This window comes from Corvus moneduloides, chromosome 13, assembly GCF_009650955.1.
Source record: "Corvus moneduloides isolate bCorMon1 chromosome 13, bCorMon1.pri, whole genome shotgun sequence".
NCBI lineage: Eukaryota > Metazoa > Chordata > Aves > Passeriformes > Corvidae > Corvus > Corvus moneduloides.
In genome coordinates, this window is record NC_045488.1 from 431987 (window position 1) to 449164 (window position 17178).

A 17178-nucleotide genomic window follows, 5' to 3' on the forward strand; every position below is an offset into this window, starting at 1 on the left:
CGTACAGAGATGTTCACATCCTAAAGATTCTAGCTCTGAAGGGATCGTTAGACTTGTTTGGAATGGGTATAGGTGGGATTGAATTGTTTTCTGACCCCTTTAAATGTTCAGTTTTACCAAATTACTGCTGACTTCTCATCTATATTATATAAAGGCAAAGAATCCATCACTGATCCCTGGAAGGTGGCAACAAGAAGTTGAGATAATTACAAATAGGAAGCCTTGTCTTCAGGAGATGGACCGTTTGCCAAACTGCATTTTCTGGCGTGTGAATAATTCACTTCTGCCATTTTCAGGCTTCCATCTCCTTGTAGTAAGGATGAAAGAAATCATATGGAAGATGATTCTATGATACTCTTCCCTGTTCCACTCCAGATTATCTTCAGAGTTTCTGTATCTGACTAATCCCAGAAGAATGAGCATTGAACATTATTTTTGTAGTTCTAATATGGAATCTATAAAGAATCTCTGATGATTCATAAGTTCTCACTGCTGTCCTATGAGTTATAAACCTGTCCTATGGCATATGCTCTGTGTAATGTGATATTGCTCATTCCTTATTAGTACACACAGTAAATTGAATACATCATCCAGAAGCTGAAGTTACATTCTGAAATGATGGCCTCGTTTGTGCATGTTTGTATGTTTGTATGTATCACATGTATCACAGTAATGTAGCTAAAGCAGTAGAGTTCTGATACAAACAAGGAGAAAATCATTGCCATGAAATATTTAACAAACAGTGTAAAACTTCCACTTAAGTTCTGACTTTGGATCTACCAACTTTGATGCTGCTATTCCTCAGCTGAAATATATTAATTAATAATATTTTGAGATTAGCATAAAATGGGAAAGCAGGTAGATTAAAATGTAAATCATTAAATAGCATTTCTGATATAATAAAATACTCTCCCCAGTGTGTTCTTTGTCTTCATACAGAAGAAGTCTTACAATGTAATGTCAGAAATGATGAAATGAATGTTTCAATTTTGGAAGTAATGTTTGTTTTTTTAATAAAATCTAAAAAGCATCAAAATTTAGCACTCAGTTGCTGGACTATGATAGCATCTCATACAACCTCATTTACAACATCTAATTTGATTGTGTCTCTTGTACTCCAGTCCCACTGCATGTTGAATAACGTGTAGATAAGGAGGGTGTGCTAAGGTGTCTTTTCTCAAACAACAATCTTAAATGTACCCAAGTGTAGCTGTAATGTTGCACGGGTACTCAGATGGTTGAGTGTATTGAGAGCAGATTTTGGGAACAGCCTCATGATGGCACTGTTTCTTCTTAACAAAAGTTGTTCCTCTCAAGGACTGAAGTCTGATGTGGGAGAAGGTGCATAATGCTTTTTGAAACGTGTGGTTTAAGTTCGGTGAAATGAATCATTTTCAGGAGGATGTAGTTCCAGTGACAGCTAGTTACAGTGACATGTTGACGAGCTGTAATGGCAGTGCACCTACAGTTTGTTGTAGACCAGAGTTGGTCTTAAAGTCAGGGTGGTTGCAAGGCAGCAGGGTGTAATTACCAAAACAAAAATAAACAGATACTGTATGTCATCCCCTGCTAATGACTGTGTTTTCTTACCCAGCAATCTGTAACAAAAAGCTTTATAAATGACCAGACTGCACTTAAATACAGCACTAAAGAAAAACTTGGTGGCACAAAATTATTCCAGCCAATTGAGTGGAAATGACAGAGAATAATATGAAGTTATCTTTGGCAGGGAGATGTGTGTTTGGAATGTCACTAGTGGACAGTGCATTGAGCATGCAAAGCTTCCTTATAGGCATACAGCAATCCATGTAAGTATAGCAACTTTTCATGGGATCTCTTTACAAGGGTTACAAAGGTTGTGCTTTATTAACATGATATTTTTCAGAAACAATTTTGAATGTATAGCTTGTTACATAGGAGGAAAAACCCTGTCAGAATATAAGTAGTTTTTATATCTTTTTCAGTTTTTTTTCTTCTAAGAAAATAATTGAGATTTTACTGTTCCTTTGAATTCCTTAATCAAATCAGACTGATTATTTTTAAGCTGTAAATATTTGAAATGCATTGATTAACTTACTGTTTGTGCGTCAGGTAGCCTAGTGAACTGGTCTTAATCTTTGCTCTTGTCTTCTATTAAAATCTGCATGGAAGCTTCAAGTTTAATGTTGGCTTTTTTGTGACATTTTAAAAGTACAAGTAATCTAGCCAGACATTGTGAGACAGTCTGCTGAAAGACTTATTTTTAAACTTCTGAACCGTTTTGGTCCTCAGCTCCTGACCTCCAAAAGACTGCTCTTCACCCTGTTGTCAAAAATACGCTCTCATTCATTGCAGAACTTTAGGAAAAATCCCATATTTTCAGAGACTTTCAATATTGCTTCAGATAATTTCAGGTGTCTAGTTGAAACTGTAACCAGGTTAAAAAAAGTAGATTTTGGAGTGTGGGAGTGTTTGAAATACACCTCAGTAAGATTGAGGGGCCCAACATATATGGGTTTGATTCTGGGGTGTGCCTTATTTCTGGATGTGTTAGTAGAAAAGAAGCTCCGGGCTCCTGTGTTAATTAAAATGCTGTTTTTCTTCAGTGAGGAAGTCAAGGGTGGAACTAAGGCTTCAAGTGATGGAAATCTGGAAATTCATGTACAAAGTACAGCCAATTTGGAATCCAAAATTTTTGAAGCTTCCAAAAGAAAATATTTTTCCTGACACTGCTTTGGTTGCTATGAGGAGTTCAAACATAGTTGTTAATTGTAAAGGGAAGAGGAAAAATCTTGGATATATTGCCAACAAAAATTTGGAAGATTAACTTAATTTTTTTGTGTGTGTATAAAAATATAAATTAAGAATTATTCTACACTTTTATTTGTGTGTATGTTTAAAGCATATATGTTCCTTAAATGGATGTATATTCACAAACAAAACAATACTTAAATTATAATTTATTAGAGGTGCAGTATGACCTGCTATGTTCTAGTGCTTAATTAGATTTTAATAGATGATGTTACAGACAAGTTCTGCAGGGAAGTAGGCAAATCTGGCCTAGCTGATTAGCTGACTACCTGTACATTTTTTGTGGAGATCAGAGGTGGAATATTCATTCTTACCCTTCAAGCAGGTATAGCAAATACTTGTAGAAAATAGGTGCTTCATCTCTATTAGAAAGAAGTGAGCTAAACCTAATTATGGCAAATAATTATTTTTCTTTAATACCTTGGGCAAGATAGCTAAAGGAAAATAGGAACATCTAACAGGAAAACTTTCTTAGGAAAAAGAAGAGATACTGCTAGGAGGGGAAACTATTCTTAAAATGCAGCCTTCAGATAGTTATAATAAAGTGGTTTTCTGTGTGTGTTTTGTTGTAGGTTTTTTTTCTTGTTGTTCCATGGGGAATAGTTGCTTGTGCTGTAGTTAATGTTTGGTTTTAATTGAACTACTAACCTATCTGCTCCAGTAGGTTCCTTTTGTTCAGTGTAGATGATTTAGCTATGAATGGCAGATGTCAAGTAGGGCAAACTGAATATTTGCCATTTGAAATGAAATTTAACACCAGGGTCAACACTTAAACATTTGTGGATCTTAACCAGTGTGGAATTTTCTCAGAGGAATAACTGACTATAGAAATCCTCTATTTCGAGCCTAATTTAATGGAAACAGTAATTGCAAATTCCAAGCACTTCTCCTCTGTTTATTCATAATGTCTCTAGTACTATTTATCCTATTTCCAGCTATTTATACTACTTTTGTTTTCACACTTCAGTTAGTTGACTGAAAAAATGAGAATTACTATATAAGCAAAAATGTACAGAAAATTTGTTAATGAGGTGCAGTTTTTTTGGGTTGTCTGATATTTTTTGTCCCACTGCGTGATTGTTCCCTGTATTTTAAGGTTAGTATTACATGTAAATCCCATTCGAGGTGGCTGCTTATGCATTTATAGAAATTGTGTACAAATACAGATAGAGATGGAATGCAGATGTCCTTGTGCATATAAAAGACATAGCACGAAAGAAATCCTCCTAGTCACTCTGCACTACTATCATGTCTGTTTTTTTCTTTATGTGATTGCAGAGAGAATCTTCTGAACATTAGGGCATTTAATGTCACAGTGAAGAATCTCTTATGGAGTAGAAATCCTTCCTGGAAAGTAATCAAAAATTCATTATGAAAAATTTAATTACGAATATCCTGCATCTTCACCTGTTTTTTCCTTTTTGTATAACCCTTGATGACTGGAGCTTTATCAAATGTTTGGAGAGAGGCCTCTCAGAGAAACAAGTCTCAAACTCCTTAGTAATTTATAGGGAAAATTAACACCTGAATTTCTTCCAAAACATACAAAATCCTAATGTATAGGAAGGACAGGTGCTGCTTTCAGTATGAAGCACCTTTTGCTAAGCTGTGTTCCTTGCTAGTGTCACTGGCAATATTGTATATGGTTTCACATATGCCTTAGATTTTTACTGATGCTACAAAAATGTTGATTATGAGAAGTTCAGTGTGAAAAATCTGCATGCCATTTGTGTAGCTGTGTGCTGACTCTCTGCTTTCTGCTTGGACAGTATTACCATTGCTCATTCCGAATGACAGGTGAAGGCTGGCTTCTTTGTTGCGGAGAATATCAAGATGTTCTTATTGTTGATGCTAAAACTTTGGGTGTTCTTCACACTTTATCATCATCTCAGTCTTCTGATTGGATAAATTGTATGTGTATTGTACACTCAGCAAGAATTCAAGGTATATGTTTTAAATATATTTATGTAGGCAAATAAAATTGTGATAAAATATTTCTGTATAGGTGGTATCATACTACCTGATTTAATATCCAATCGTGTTTCACAGAGCTGTTACGTAGAAGATGTTAATGTTTCATTAATAGCACAAGAGGTGTTTTTAAGGCTCCTAATATTGGTCATGCTTTATTTAATATGTTTTTTAGAGAAAAACAAAACACCTTCTCTACTGCATGTAAGCAGCTAATTTCTTGGATTTAAGTATAAATAAGTTTTGTAATATCAGAGAAATTAAAGCCACAATTCCACAGTTACGCCTTCTGTTAATATACTACTTACTGTTTGCTGACATGTTTTGCATTTCTGTGTATCATTTATTTACTTTTTTGTGTAAAACTGAGATTTCATCTAAGCAGTGTCCTACAGAATCCTTGTTTTAGTGCTGAGTAGGTAGGTGCTGTTTGAACTTGGCTTCAAGTTGACTATCTCACTGTTAACTTTACACAGAAGACTCTTTGGTTGCAGTGTCTGTAACTGGAGTTCTCAAAGTGTGGGACCTATCTTCATCTCTGAATAGTATCCAGGTCAGTGATAACATTAATGTTCTCAAGTAAAGGCTACATTGAAGCAGAATATGAATAAATTTAAATCTTCTGGATGTGTATTTAAATAGATTGTATTACTTTTGTTCCAAAATTTTGAAAACACATCTTCATAGTGTTATTTAAATTTGGGCCATGGGACAGCTCTTGTCTTGACAACTGTGCTACCCTTCAGCCAGGCTTCTTGTCTTTTCATATTCCAGGATGCTGAAGCTGCAATGCTTTGCTGCTATCCTGATAAAGTCTTTGAGCCCCTTCACTCTGTCCTTTAAGCTCAAAGCTCTTCAATATTGGCCTTTGTACTCCCTCTTCACCCTTGTTGCTCTCTTCAAAATGGTCCTTTAGGTTTTGTTTTCCTCAGTCTGCTTTTCACAATGCTGTCTTCACTTGGAAAAGGCTCTTGCTGTGTCAAGTGCCCTGTTTTTCTATCTTCAAGCTCACTTACTCTTTTTTGTGTTAATATTCTCAGCAGCTGTCACCTTTCGTGAACAAGTGCTAGAATTGGGATGCAATTTTTGTATTTTAATTAAACTCTAAAAGCTAGATTTACAAAGGGACTTCAACAGTACAGCTAAGTACTATGAGACAGATTGGCAAAATATCAATAGACTTCTCTGAACATTGGTAACTCATGACTGCCTGGTTCAACAAACTGCAGGGCATGGGCAGCACTACTTGTTCATGGGTGGAATCAGGCCCCTGAGGAGAGCCTGTCCAAAGTTTGATACCATCCCAGTGTTTTTGATTTATCTGCAGTGTTTTGGGGTGGGTGCATTTTTTCAACATTCCTAGAGCAAACCCCACTGCCATGTTGTAAAAATTGAAGACTCTGACAACTGGTTACAGATGTCAGAGGAACATATGGTGTGGTGCAGTCTTTTTACTACCTGGGGCCGCCTTTTGTGGAGTGACTGCCTCAGAGTTAGTAACAATCCAGCTAAATTCTAAAGAAGAGTATTTTAATAAGTATGGTTGGCTTTACTTGGAACTAACTGAAGCTGAATGTTGTTGTAAGAAAATGGCTTTCAGTTTTATAGCCATGATTCCAAGCATATGTACCCCTTCTCTGAGAGGTTTTGAGACTGTTGATATCTTTCAAAACAGAAAACATCAGTTTTAAGTGATTTAATCAATGATTTATAAATATACCTCCAATAGAATAATTTTGAGCATGATGACTTTAATAAGTCTTCTCTTCACACACAAAGTGTGAAAATACATACACTGTTTTTAACAGTCTTTACATTTAGCAATACCAAGCTAAGAAAGTTAATTACTCTTACACTACTTTTAAAGGTGTTAAGAGCAAACAAGACATGGCAACACCAACATCTCACTGTCCTGGTTGCAACAAGAATTAGTGGGAAAGTATTATATTCATCAGCTTTTCTGAATCTGATGCTCTCAATTTATAGGTTGTTGTAGTTATTTTTTGACTGAAGAATACTTAGCAGATACTCATTACAGCAGATGCTATTTATGGCCTGCCTTTAGTCCTTCTCCACATTCTTTATCATTTCTTTAAGTGAGATCAAGGTCTGAGCCACACTGAATGTTTACATTCTTCTGTTTACATGTTAATTGTGAACCCTGTTGTCTTTCTATGTCATTTTTAATTAACAAGTATATGTTGCTTTGAATTTTGAAAGTCTCTTAACAGAAAGTTATTTTCAGTGGATTGTTTCCATCCTAAAAGCTCAGATACCTGAAACAAACTTTATAGCTTTTTTTTTTCCCTCTGTTCTGTAAAGGAGAGACAAAGTGTGTGTGAGAAGGAATCAAAATCTCTGGACTGTATAAATTGTCAAGCAGTAAGGTTTTGTACTTACACGGAAAGGCTCCTTCTAGTTGTGTCCTCCATGTGCTGGCAGGTATATTACTGAGCATTACACTTTCTTTTTAATGTTGTTAATTTTGGAAAGCTAATATGATTTTTACATGCAGATATTTGTTTTTCTCCTTAGGTTAAAGAAAATTTTCACACATTGTCAGATATAATTATGCCTGCAACACTTCTCGGCTTATCTAAACTGTGTGAAAGAGATGAAGCTTTTATTTTTTATGAATGTATTTCTGCTTTAAAAGTTTAACACTAAATTGGCTGGAAAGAACAGGGATTTAAGTATTAGACAGTTTTAGAGCACTGGGGGTATTATAGTCCCCTCCACATTGCATTTGAAAGGGAGACAAAGATTAAAAAACCCTGTTTAAGTATGACAGAAGTACTCACAGTTGGCAAGTCTTCAGTAGCCAGGGACCTTTGTTTGTTGATAGAAGCCAGCTAAGGACCCCAGACTATATTGCTTTTACGTGTAGCTGTAATAAAATAACTTAAAAAAAAAAAAAAAATAGTAACAGTTGTAGAGAATACGATGTATTTAAACTGAAATTTATTGTAAAAATTCTGTATTTCTCTTTCCCAGTGCTACAAAATTTCTCTTACACTGATCGCTCAGGATTATTTTAACGTGTACACCTGACTCAAACATCTCTGTGGGGGCAGGACTGGGTTAAAAATTTTTACATACACCTGGGTCAGCTTTGAACAATGTAGTTGTAGACTATCCTTGAGATGTCTCTTGGGCTACTTAAATTCTGTACAAAAGCATTTATAGAGAAATTTCATGTGTAGAATGGATAGGCTTTTCATGGAAAAATATCTCCATCATGCATTGTTTTCTATTAATTTCTATAGTGAGACTATAAGACCCTAATGCTACTTTTTGGTGTGTTTGTTTTTTTTTTTTTTTTTTTTTTTTTTTTAACTGTTAGTATCTTTAACTTTGAGCTGTATGGTTTGACCCTGACTTTGCAGTAGTTTGTTAGTATCAAAACATGTTAGGCTCTAAAAAAAGCAGTTAAACTACAGAGTTGAACTCATGTTCTACTTACTGATCCACTGCCCAAACCCAGTTTAGATTAAAATGGATTTCCCAATACTATTTGTTTATATTTTATTGTTTTTCTGAACTTAGGTCTATGATTATTGTGATTTCTCCTTGCTTTGTACTGAGTTCTGTAAGAGTGGTCAGTGCTTTGCTGGTGGGGAGGTGCTGGCAGCTTACAGACTTATCATCTGGACAGAAGATGGCCACAGTTACATCTACCAGCTGCTGAACAGGTGGGCTCAGATGGGAAATTCACACAAAAAGTTCAGGTACAAGATGAACTTTGGGAGGGTTACTATGGAAAATCTCTGCATGTTGCAAATGATCAAAAACCAGAACAAAACCACTTTGGCACTCAAAGATTTGCCCTGAGTTTGACAGCCCTCAGTCTTTGTTTGACCCAGCAGGGGACATAGGAATAAGATTAGCCATGTAGAACTTGGGCAGCTGGTGCTGTTATTTCAAAAAGTCTCCTGTAATTACTTATTTGGTTACTTTTAATTTAACTTGTGAATCTTGGATGTTACTGTTCTGCTTTCTAAAAAAATTACTTTCTAAACCTTGTATGTTTTAATTTTTTTTTAATTATGCAGTGGCCTTTCTAAAAGCATGTACCCTGCTGATGGAAAGGTGCTGAAAGAAACAGTTTGTCCTCATTTACTCAGCTTTACTGGTATGAAGGAAAATAAGGTAAATTCATAAGGGTTTGAAAGTCTGTTTATTGTCCATTCACAATTACCTGAATAATCCCCAAAAAATTGATGAATTCATCAACAGATTTAATTGTTCTATTAAAAACATGAGTAATATTTATTCCTTCATTTTAAAATTGTTACTTACAAACTTGAAGATGCTCGTAGCATATTTTGTCTTTGATTTTGGCTATATTTAGGTTTTTTTCACAGTGGAAAAAATCCCTCTACAAGTATAGATAGACTGGTTGTTGAAGTAGCTGGTGTTTCTTTTTTCTAATTTTGATAAAAAGAGAAATATTTTTCTAGCATAAAGATGTGTTCTAAAATATTTTTAGAAACTTTACTTTCAAATCTGTAAAAATTAGTAAAAATAAATAATAAAAACTCCCAACAAATAAAACACTGTCATAAAACCAAAATAAAAAAAGGCAACCCAGGAGCAAAATGCAAGCAAGTTACTTAGTTCTTGTTTTATTAAGGAATGTACACATATGTCAATGAAACCACATAAATAGATTGCTTCCCATGTGTATCCACCCTGAATTGAGGGGGTCTGAATATGTGGCATCTTATCTGGAATACTGGCTTCAGCCTTCAGAGGCATAATCACATGCAGAACTTTCTTGCACTGTGAGCAGACTGATGTACCCACAGTGCATAAAATTAGACACATGTGACTCTCTTCAGAACCATGGTCTTGGCATGAAGAAGTCGCTAATGTTAAGAAAAGAGGAAGTTGGAAAGGTAGGTGATCTTTATACTTTCCTTCAAGAATTCATGTTTAGCAGAGCATGTCACACCAATTTCAGATTTGGAGTTACTGTGTGGACAAGTATCTCAAATGGACTGGGCTGTGTTGGAAAACCTTCATCTTCACTCACTTTCTATGTAGTGCTTTGTGTGACCACAAAAGAATGAATAAGGAAACCCAGTTGATTTAAAAAGTAGAATTTATAATTAGGAAGCTGGGGGATGGGAGGCAGGATATGTGGTAGGCCTTCTTACTTGGGCCAAAAATGGATCAAAACAAATAGATTATTCTGTGAGGCTTTGGTTCTGGTGCTTTTGCTAAGTCTGATTGCTAATGCTGTTTATGAAGTTGTAATTGTTGGAAGATGTGGATTTAATTCCTGCCTGAAATGGCATTAGTTTGAGTGTTTGTGTGACAGCTCAAGCAGCTCATTAAGCAGTTTTATGAAGATATGCAGCAGAAACATTTTTTGTAGCTGACTAGAAACACTGTTAAATATCTACCTGTGAGGTTTTGTGGTGTTCTTTCTTTCTCTTGACAAATGTAGGCCCTTAGAAAGTATGTTTGTTGCATAGTCCTGTGAAGCCTGACAGATCTAATTTTCAGTTGAAGGGAAATAGCATAAGCCATTCATCTTTTCCCCAAGTGCTGTGATCTAAAATCAGATGGGATAACTGCTGAAGGATGCCAAAAGGTCAGGAAAGGTGAGGGAAAAGAAACAGCCAAAACACCTGGCTTAGCAAATAATAGGGTTACAGTGGTGGTACAAAGTTCATACATGCTTCCCCCCAAATACATGCTTTTTAAAAAATACTGATCTGCTCTTTTTTAATATTTTTGCTTTAGTAATTACCTTACTACCTAAATAATTTTTATAGCAGATTTGTGAGACAACCAAATTACCTGTGTGATGATCCATTTTGAACTACATTTTGGGACTGTAGACTGAACCATTTTACAGGACATTTAATTATTTTGGAATGGACTCTCAAACTTCAGTGTTGTAAATAAGTGTATCCAAAATATGAGGTGGTCGTAGAGACTGATAAGGCTTCTCCTGAGCCTCCTTTTTTCCAGGGTAAACAACCCCAGCTCCCTCAACTGCTCCTTATCAGAACTGTGCTCCCGACCCTTCAGCAGCTTCATTGCTCTTTTGAGATGCTTCACCACCTCATGACTGAATGGTGGTGTTGTAGACTGCTACCTGTGTAAAAGCATAATTCTTACCTTTCATTATTGGAGTCATGCAAGCTGTGATGACTGAAGCTTTGCTGAATTTGTTTTGATGCAAAGATTATCAGCATTTCACTGCATTGTTTTTTCAGCCTGACTTTGGTGCTTATGCTGGTGAAACAGTAAACCTGAGGAGAACTCCCGGTTCAGTTTTCCATTTGAGGTGTAGGTTTAGCCAAGAATACTTGCAAAGCAGAGGTGATCTTTGAGAGGCTTGTACCAGGCAGAGTGGACTTGGTCTGAGCAGGATTTAGTGGCAAATGAGGAACCAACTGTGGTTTGTTTTATATATTTACGGCTTTTGGTGAAAAAAAGCCTTCACATTTACAATTAATTATTACATTGTTTTGTCAGTTTTCTTTCAGATTATTGATTTACTGTTCTTTTTCACAGAGTCTTCCCTTTGTCATGGGCTTCATGAATGAAAGAAAGGAGCCTTTCTACAAAGTTCTTTTTTCTGGTGAAGCTTCAGGACAGATCACTTTGTGGCACATTCCTGATGTTCCTGTGTCAACGTTTGATGGTTCTCCAAAAGGTTTGGCACTTCTGGCACACTTGCTACCATCTTTTTCATTATGTCTTGGGGTCAGTTTTCATTAAAATCTGAATTCTCATAAAAAACTTTTCACGCTAAAAAGTGATGCTCATTTATTCACTGTGTGATGATTGCCTGTAGTAAGAAGGAGTAGCAACTGCTGGCTTTCCAACCCTAGACTGCAGAAAGGATAAGTTAAGGGAAGTGATCAAAAGATGAAAATGTGTGTTTTATTTAGTTTGACTTTTTATATTTTGTCTTGCATAAACAAAAAAAATCCTCTCTTGCCCCACCCTCTAGAGATCCCAATTACAGCTGTGTGGACTCTTCAGGATAATTTTGATGAACATCATTCCATGTCAGAGGGCATTATTGATCAACTTCGTGGATCTGAAGATGGATTTGGAAGTGCAGTTGTCAGTTCCTCTGTGTACATACCTGCTCTTGATAAACTTGTGTGTGGATGTGAAAATGGGAAAATTTTTGTAACGTTAGGTTTAAAAACTGCAAGAGCAAGACTTTTAGAAAACATATCTTTTCTTAAAGGTAAGTTTTAACAATTTGTTCAGATTCATCTCAGTCAAGCACAGAAGACTTCATACTTCTGGCATCCCTTCCAGTGATCCCTGTAAAAATTCTCTGAAGAATAGGGCTGGTGGTCAGGGATGAAATGAGAAAAATGGAAGATTATGATGATCTTTCTTCTTCTGTAGCTGATCTATTGGATCACATCTTAGCACTACCAAGGTGCTTTCCAGTATTAGGAATCTGGGGATGGCTGTGGGATTGGATATCCGCTAGAAGTGAGATATGTGACATCTCACTATATTGGCAGTTTTCTTTTTTGTTTGCTCTCTAAAAGATCATTCCACTGAAGGGAACATAAAGGGTACATCTCAGTAGATGAAGCTCAGAGTGCAGACCTTTGTTCTCCGTTTTAGGAACAGGTCCAAAATTCTTTGATCCCATGTGAAGGTTGGTTATATTTAGTCCTTTGAATATCCTGACTTTTAGGAAGTACTGAAAAATATGGAACTCCTACTCTTAAAGAGCAAAAATAATTTAGGCACCATCTTGTTTCAGATAATCTACCTTACAAGGTTCTGAATGGTCACAGTAGCAGAGTCACTTGTTTGCTTTATCCACATGACAAGTCAGTAAGATTTGATCCAAGCTGGCTGTTATCAGGGGGCCAGGATTCTCTTGTGATCTGCTGGGATATATTTACTGGAGGAATCCTGCACCAATTTAATCTGCAGTCTGGTCCAGTGACAGAGCTCTTGCAATCCCCAGAACACTACAGAGTAAGTAAAAGCATAATAAATTATGTCCCCAAAAAATTATCTCTATATACCCATCTGTGTGTGTGTATATATACAAGAGAAACTAAAAAGAAACACTGTCTGGCAGTACTTTAGACCACAGCATTTTGTGCTTAATTTACCTTCACTTAATTGTTGTCTTTGAAAGTTGCTTTTAATTTCAGGGAGTTGAGTTCTTGAGTTTGTGGCATATTAAATTGAAGCTCTTATTCTCTCATTCTATTCACCATTTTTAATATTGTGATTATCAATTTATATGTCAATCTGATTAACTACTCCTCCTGAAATTTAAAGTGTGCTCAGTAAGGCTAGGAGCTTGAACACATTTTAATCTGATCTTTTCTATAGGTCCAAAATATATATATACTTCATTTTGGTTGCTGACACATCTTTGTGGTCCTTTGCATGTATGCTTTTGCATTTTATGATATTTAGAATAATTTAAAGTTGTGTTCTAATTAATTGAATTTTGAACTTAAATTTAGGTGAAGATTTACTGTACTGAGTGTTCTGTGTAACTTTGAATGTTGTATTCCATGGAGCTGGGATTTCCATTTTTTCCTCTTAGCCTGCAAAGACACATTTGATACCTATGAATGACTCACAGTTCACTGACATGCCAAAATTAAGTATTCAAGAAAATGGTTTGCAGTAACAAAGTTTTTAATGTTTGTAAGGCTCCTTTTCATCTTTGTTCTAAAAACTGAGTAGGATTTAATGCCTGCCTGGCTAGTGTTTCATCCTGGTTTAAAGAGATGACTTTTTTTTGTAGGGGAATTCCTCTGTGTGTCACCAAAAATTACTTGCAGGAAGGGAAGGCTTTGCAGTATCAGATCCATACAGTATGAAATCAATTTGTAACTTACTCAGTTTTTGTTTGTTAGAAATACCTTGCCCTTGGCTTTTGTTTTTAGACCTGATATAATTTTATATCCCATGAGCACCAGTTTGGTTTAAGGTAGTTTTTTTTACTACTTTCTCTTCTAGGACAACTGCTACTGTATATAATCACTGCTTTGATATGCTGAACATTGTGAATACATGGAATTTAAATAATTATGTCTAAAATACTGAAAAACCAAAGATGATGGTATGTTTTCCTGTCAGGGAATGAGCTGTATAGCCAGCCTGTTGAAAACAAGATGTTGGCTGAAAAAACCCACAATTTCCTGCAATCAGTATGTTCTGGGAAAGAAATCACTGGAGTACTTTTACTAGGCCTGTTAAAATGATGTGGTTATGAATGTGGTTACAGTGTTGAAACTGGAGTTTTCTGTTTTCCAGTTGAGAGACCAGAGTATAGTGTGCTGTGTGTGCAGTGACCACTCAGTAGCAATTCTACACCTTCAGAAGAGAGCATGTCTCTTACATGCCAGAAAGCATCTGTTTCCTGTGAAGAAGATAAAATTTGACCTGCTTGAGAATGTGCTAATTGTTGGATGTGAAGACAATTCAGTTTATATTTGGGAAATTGAAACAGGTAATAACACGGAGGGTTGTTTTGTTCACTTTCCTGAAGGTTTGTCTGTCACATGGTGTTATACGAGCATAATTTATGGAAGACCAAAACATTAGTAGAAATACTAACACATTGATTATATTAATTGGAGAGTTCTAATGTTCCTATAAACAAGCAAGCAAGAAAATTTTCTTATGTTTCAAGGTATGCTACTAGTAAAATAGAATCGCTTAAGTCAGATCCTGACAATCAGAAGTTTAGCTGACATGTCAGTGAACTGAGTAGAATATTCATTCATGGGAGCTATAAATAAAAATCAAACTTATTAAAAAGACTGATGTTTTCAGTCTAAACAGTCCCAAGTTGGAGAACAAAGTTAGGCTTTCTTCCAAAAGTTCATGATCTGAGATCTTTTGATTTAGTTGATAATCACTTAATAGTGGAAGATAATTGTAAAGCTCACAACTGTATAGTCAGCAGAACTAAAGCTGAGTGTTTTCAGGTTAAACTGTAGGTTCCCAGGGGATTTGAGAATGTAATGCTGATTCATGTGGGTAATAAGTGTAGTTATTTAAACTTGGACAGACAGAACTATTAGAAGTTTTAATGGTACTAGACACTACAATATGGGTGTCCAGGCAATTCTGAGCTGTGTGTCCTGAGAGGAGAAAGGTACATTGAGTCCAGAGCCCCTCTGAAATGCACAGCGTGTTAAAACTGTATCAAAACGCAGTTTTACTAACTGAACACTGAGGTCACAATTTACAGGTTATTACAACACGCAGTCTACACTGTTTGTTTTAGACAAAACAGAAAAAATCAGAGTATATTTGAACTATCTCTCCTTTACTCATAAAAACGTTGCCTATTTCAAGATTAATGAGGAAGTAAAATTGGTGCCACTGCTCATGCACGTTACATATTCAGACAGGGTGCAGATGGATAAAAGTGTGTATCTTTTGTTTCAAGTATCACAGAAGAATGAGTGCCACAATCACTGTCTCTTTAAGAATAGCTGGTACACAAGAAAAGATGCTGTTATTTGCTATACAGTAGCAATTAACAAATCTTTTTTTTTTTGGTTCCTGTTTTGCATTGCTGACTAAAAGGTGGCATTTAGGGTCAACACCTGAGAAAGCCTAGTAGGATATACTGTAGTTGCTTTAATGTTGAATTACATCTGTATTGCAGGAGAACACAAGAGGTCACGGCGTTGATCCTTGAAATTGGCCTGACCTAGATCAAGAGTTATGTAGATAACTTCAGTGGCACTCAGGCAGACAAAGCATTGTTCAGATGTATGACAGAGATGCACACAGCATCACTGAGGCAGCTCTGCAGGAACACAGCACCTTTCATTAGGATTTCATCTGTTGGCAAATGAATGGGCAACCGGACATAGTACCACCTGCCTAAACAGTTACTTCTGACTGTGTTCCCTGACTCAGTTAAATAGGATAAAATCTTAAGTGGTAGCCTTGTGCTTGAATTCCATCATGGAAAGGGATATAAGATAGCTTTTATTGCTTCCACAGCCAGAAAGTGTTTGTATTTCTTCTGGCTGTGCAGTTAGCTTCATGACTGAGGCTTTGCCTCTAAGTTAAAGTCAGTGGAGTATTGTGTCAGACTCATCTATCACTGGTTGCAGTTAAAATGCTGAATCTTAACAGTGTTCCTGTGCAAAAGTTAACGGATGACTGGGAAACCGCCAGTCTGGTTATAATTTCAGGCTGTGGATTAAGAAATTTCTATGAATATTTCAATATTTACACAGTTGTAGAGTCAGCAGTAATTCTGTTGAATTTGACAGATGACTTTTCTAAAGTTGAGGCCTAGTACCACTTAAAAACTGTTCTTCCATTAGGTAATTAATAGGATGACCCCTAAAGCAGATGGAAGATTTCATTATGCGTAGCAGTTCATTGTCCAGTTTCCTGTGACAGAGGTTGACACACTTGTACAGAAAGCATTCCAAAGGACTTAAAAATGTTTGTTTCAACAGGCTTTCATCATTACTTTATGAGGCAGAAGAAAATTTGCGTCCTAGGTTAAAATCTAAGTCTGTGCTACTTCATGTACAATTTGTTGTACTCTCTTTTCGTGAGGGTTCTAAAGATAACCTTATTTTACATACTCACTGGGAAGCTTTCTGAGTACTCTAATCTGCATATATTCTAAATAAATGGGATTTTCAGCATAGTTTATGCTGACATGTTAAATACCAGGAGTGTAGGCGACTGCAAGTGTAATTTGTCTGTATCTATTCCCCACTGACTAAGGCAAGACTAAAAAAGGTGGGGGGGGAAAAAAGGGAAAAAGGTAATTGCCTGCTCTCTTACATGGCTAGAATAAGATAAATTTAATTACATCCTTGTGTTCCCTTGATTTACAGAGCAAAGCAAAATAACTTGAAGTTTAGATGTTGGTATTGTTACCTGCATGTGGGTAGTGATATAGGAAACAGTACAGAAGCCATGAAATGATATCTGTGTAGTGTAATGTATTTCACCTAAATTTTAATATATGTATCTGGCAACTTTCCATTACAGTGGAATATCTTTCCATGACAATGAATATTGATCTAATCATACATTTGGAGTATTAATATAGTATGTGTGCAGGATATGCTCCAAACTTGTGTGCTAGAAGACAAATATGAAAATCAATAACAAATTTTAGTCTAATTAAAGTGCAGAATATTTCTTCCAATAGCCACCACTTGAAATCCCCTTCAATAAGGAAATTAGTTGTTATCTGTATTGCTTTTACATTTTCCTAACCAGCTGGTATCTTTGCTTTTTTAGAAAAATAAGTACCAGTATAATAAGATATAGTAATAAAAGGATCAAAGAACTTTTCCTTGCTGTGAACAGCATATGGCAACATGTCTACTAAGCCACCTTTATATCTAATATGTATTAAGAGTGAGGAATGAATGGGTAGACTTCAAATAGAAATCTTCC

General features: G+C 35.9%; 1 protein-coding gene across 4 annotated transcripts in view; it reads left to right on the forward strand.

Annotated features, from left to right (window-relative positions):
- The window catches only part of WDR72 (WD repeat domain 72), a 103078-nt gene that overhangs the window by 11410 nt on the left and 74490 nt on the right, over positions 1–17178 (forward strand). For all 4 annotated transcript variants that reach the window (XM_032123224.1, XM_032123223.1, XM_032123222.1 and 1 more), the window contains exons 4-13: positions 1730–1808; positions 4560–4734; positions 5238–5314; positions 7084–7203; positions 8308–8453; positions 8814–8910; positions 11293–11434; positions 11735–11980; positions 12518–12738; positions 14041–14236. In XM_032123224.1, coding sequence (XP_031979115.1) covers positions 1730–1808; positions 4560–4734; positions 5238–5314; positions 7084–7203; positions 8308–8453; positions 8814–8910; positions 11293–11434; positions 11735–11980; positions 12518–12738; positions 14041–14236 — 1499 coding nt within the window. The remainder of the gene's footprint in view (positions 1–1729; positions 1809–4559; positions 4735–5237; positions 5315–7083; positions 7204–8307; positions 8454–8813; positions 8911–11292; positions 11435–11734; positions 11981–12517; positions 12739–14040; positions 14237–17178) is intronic.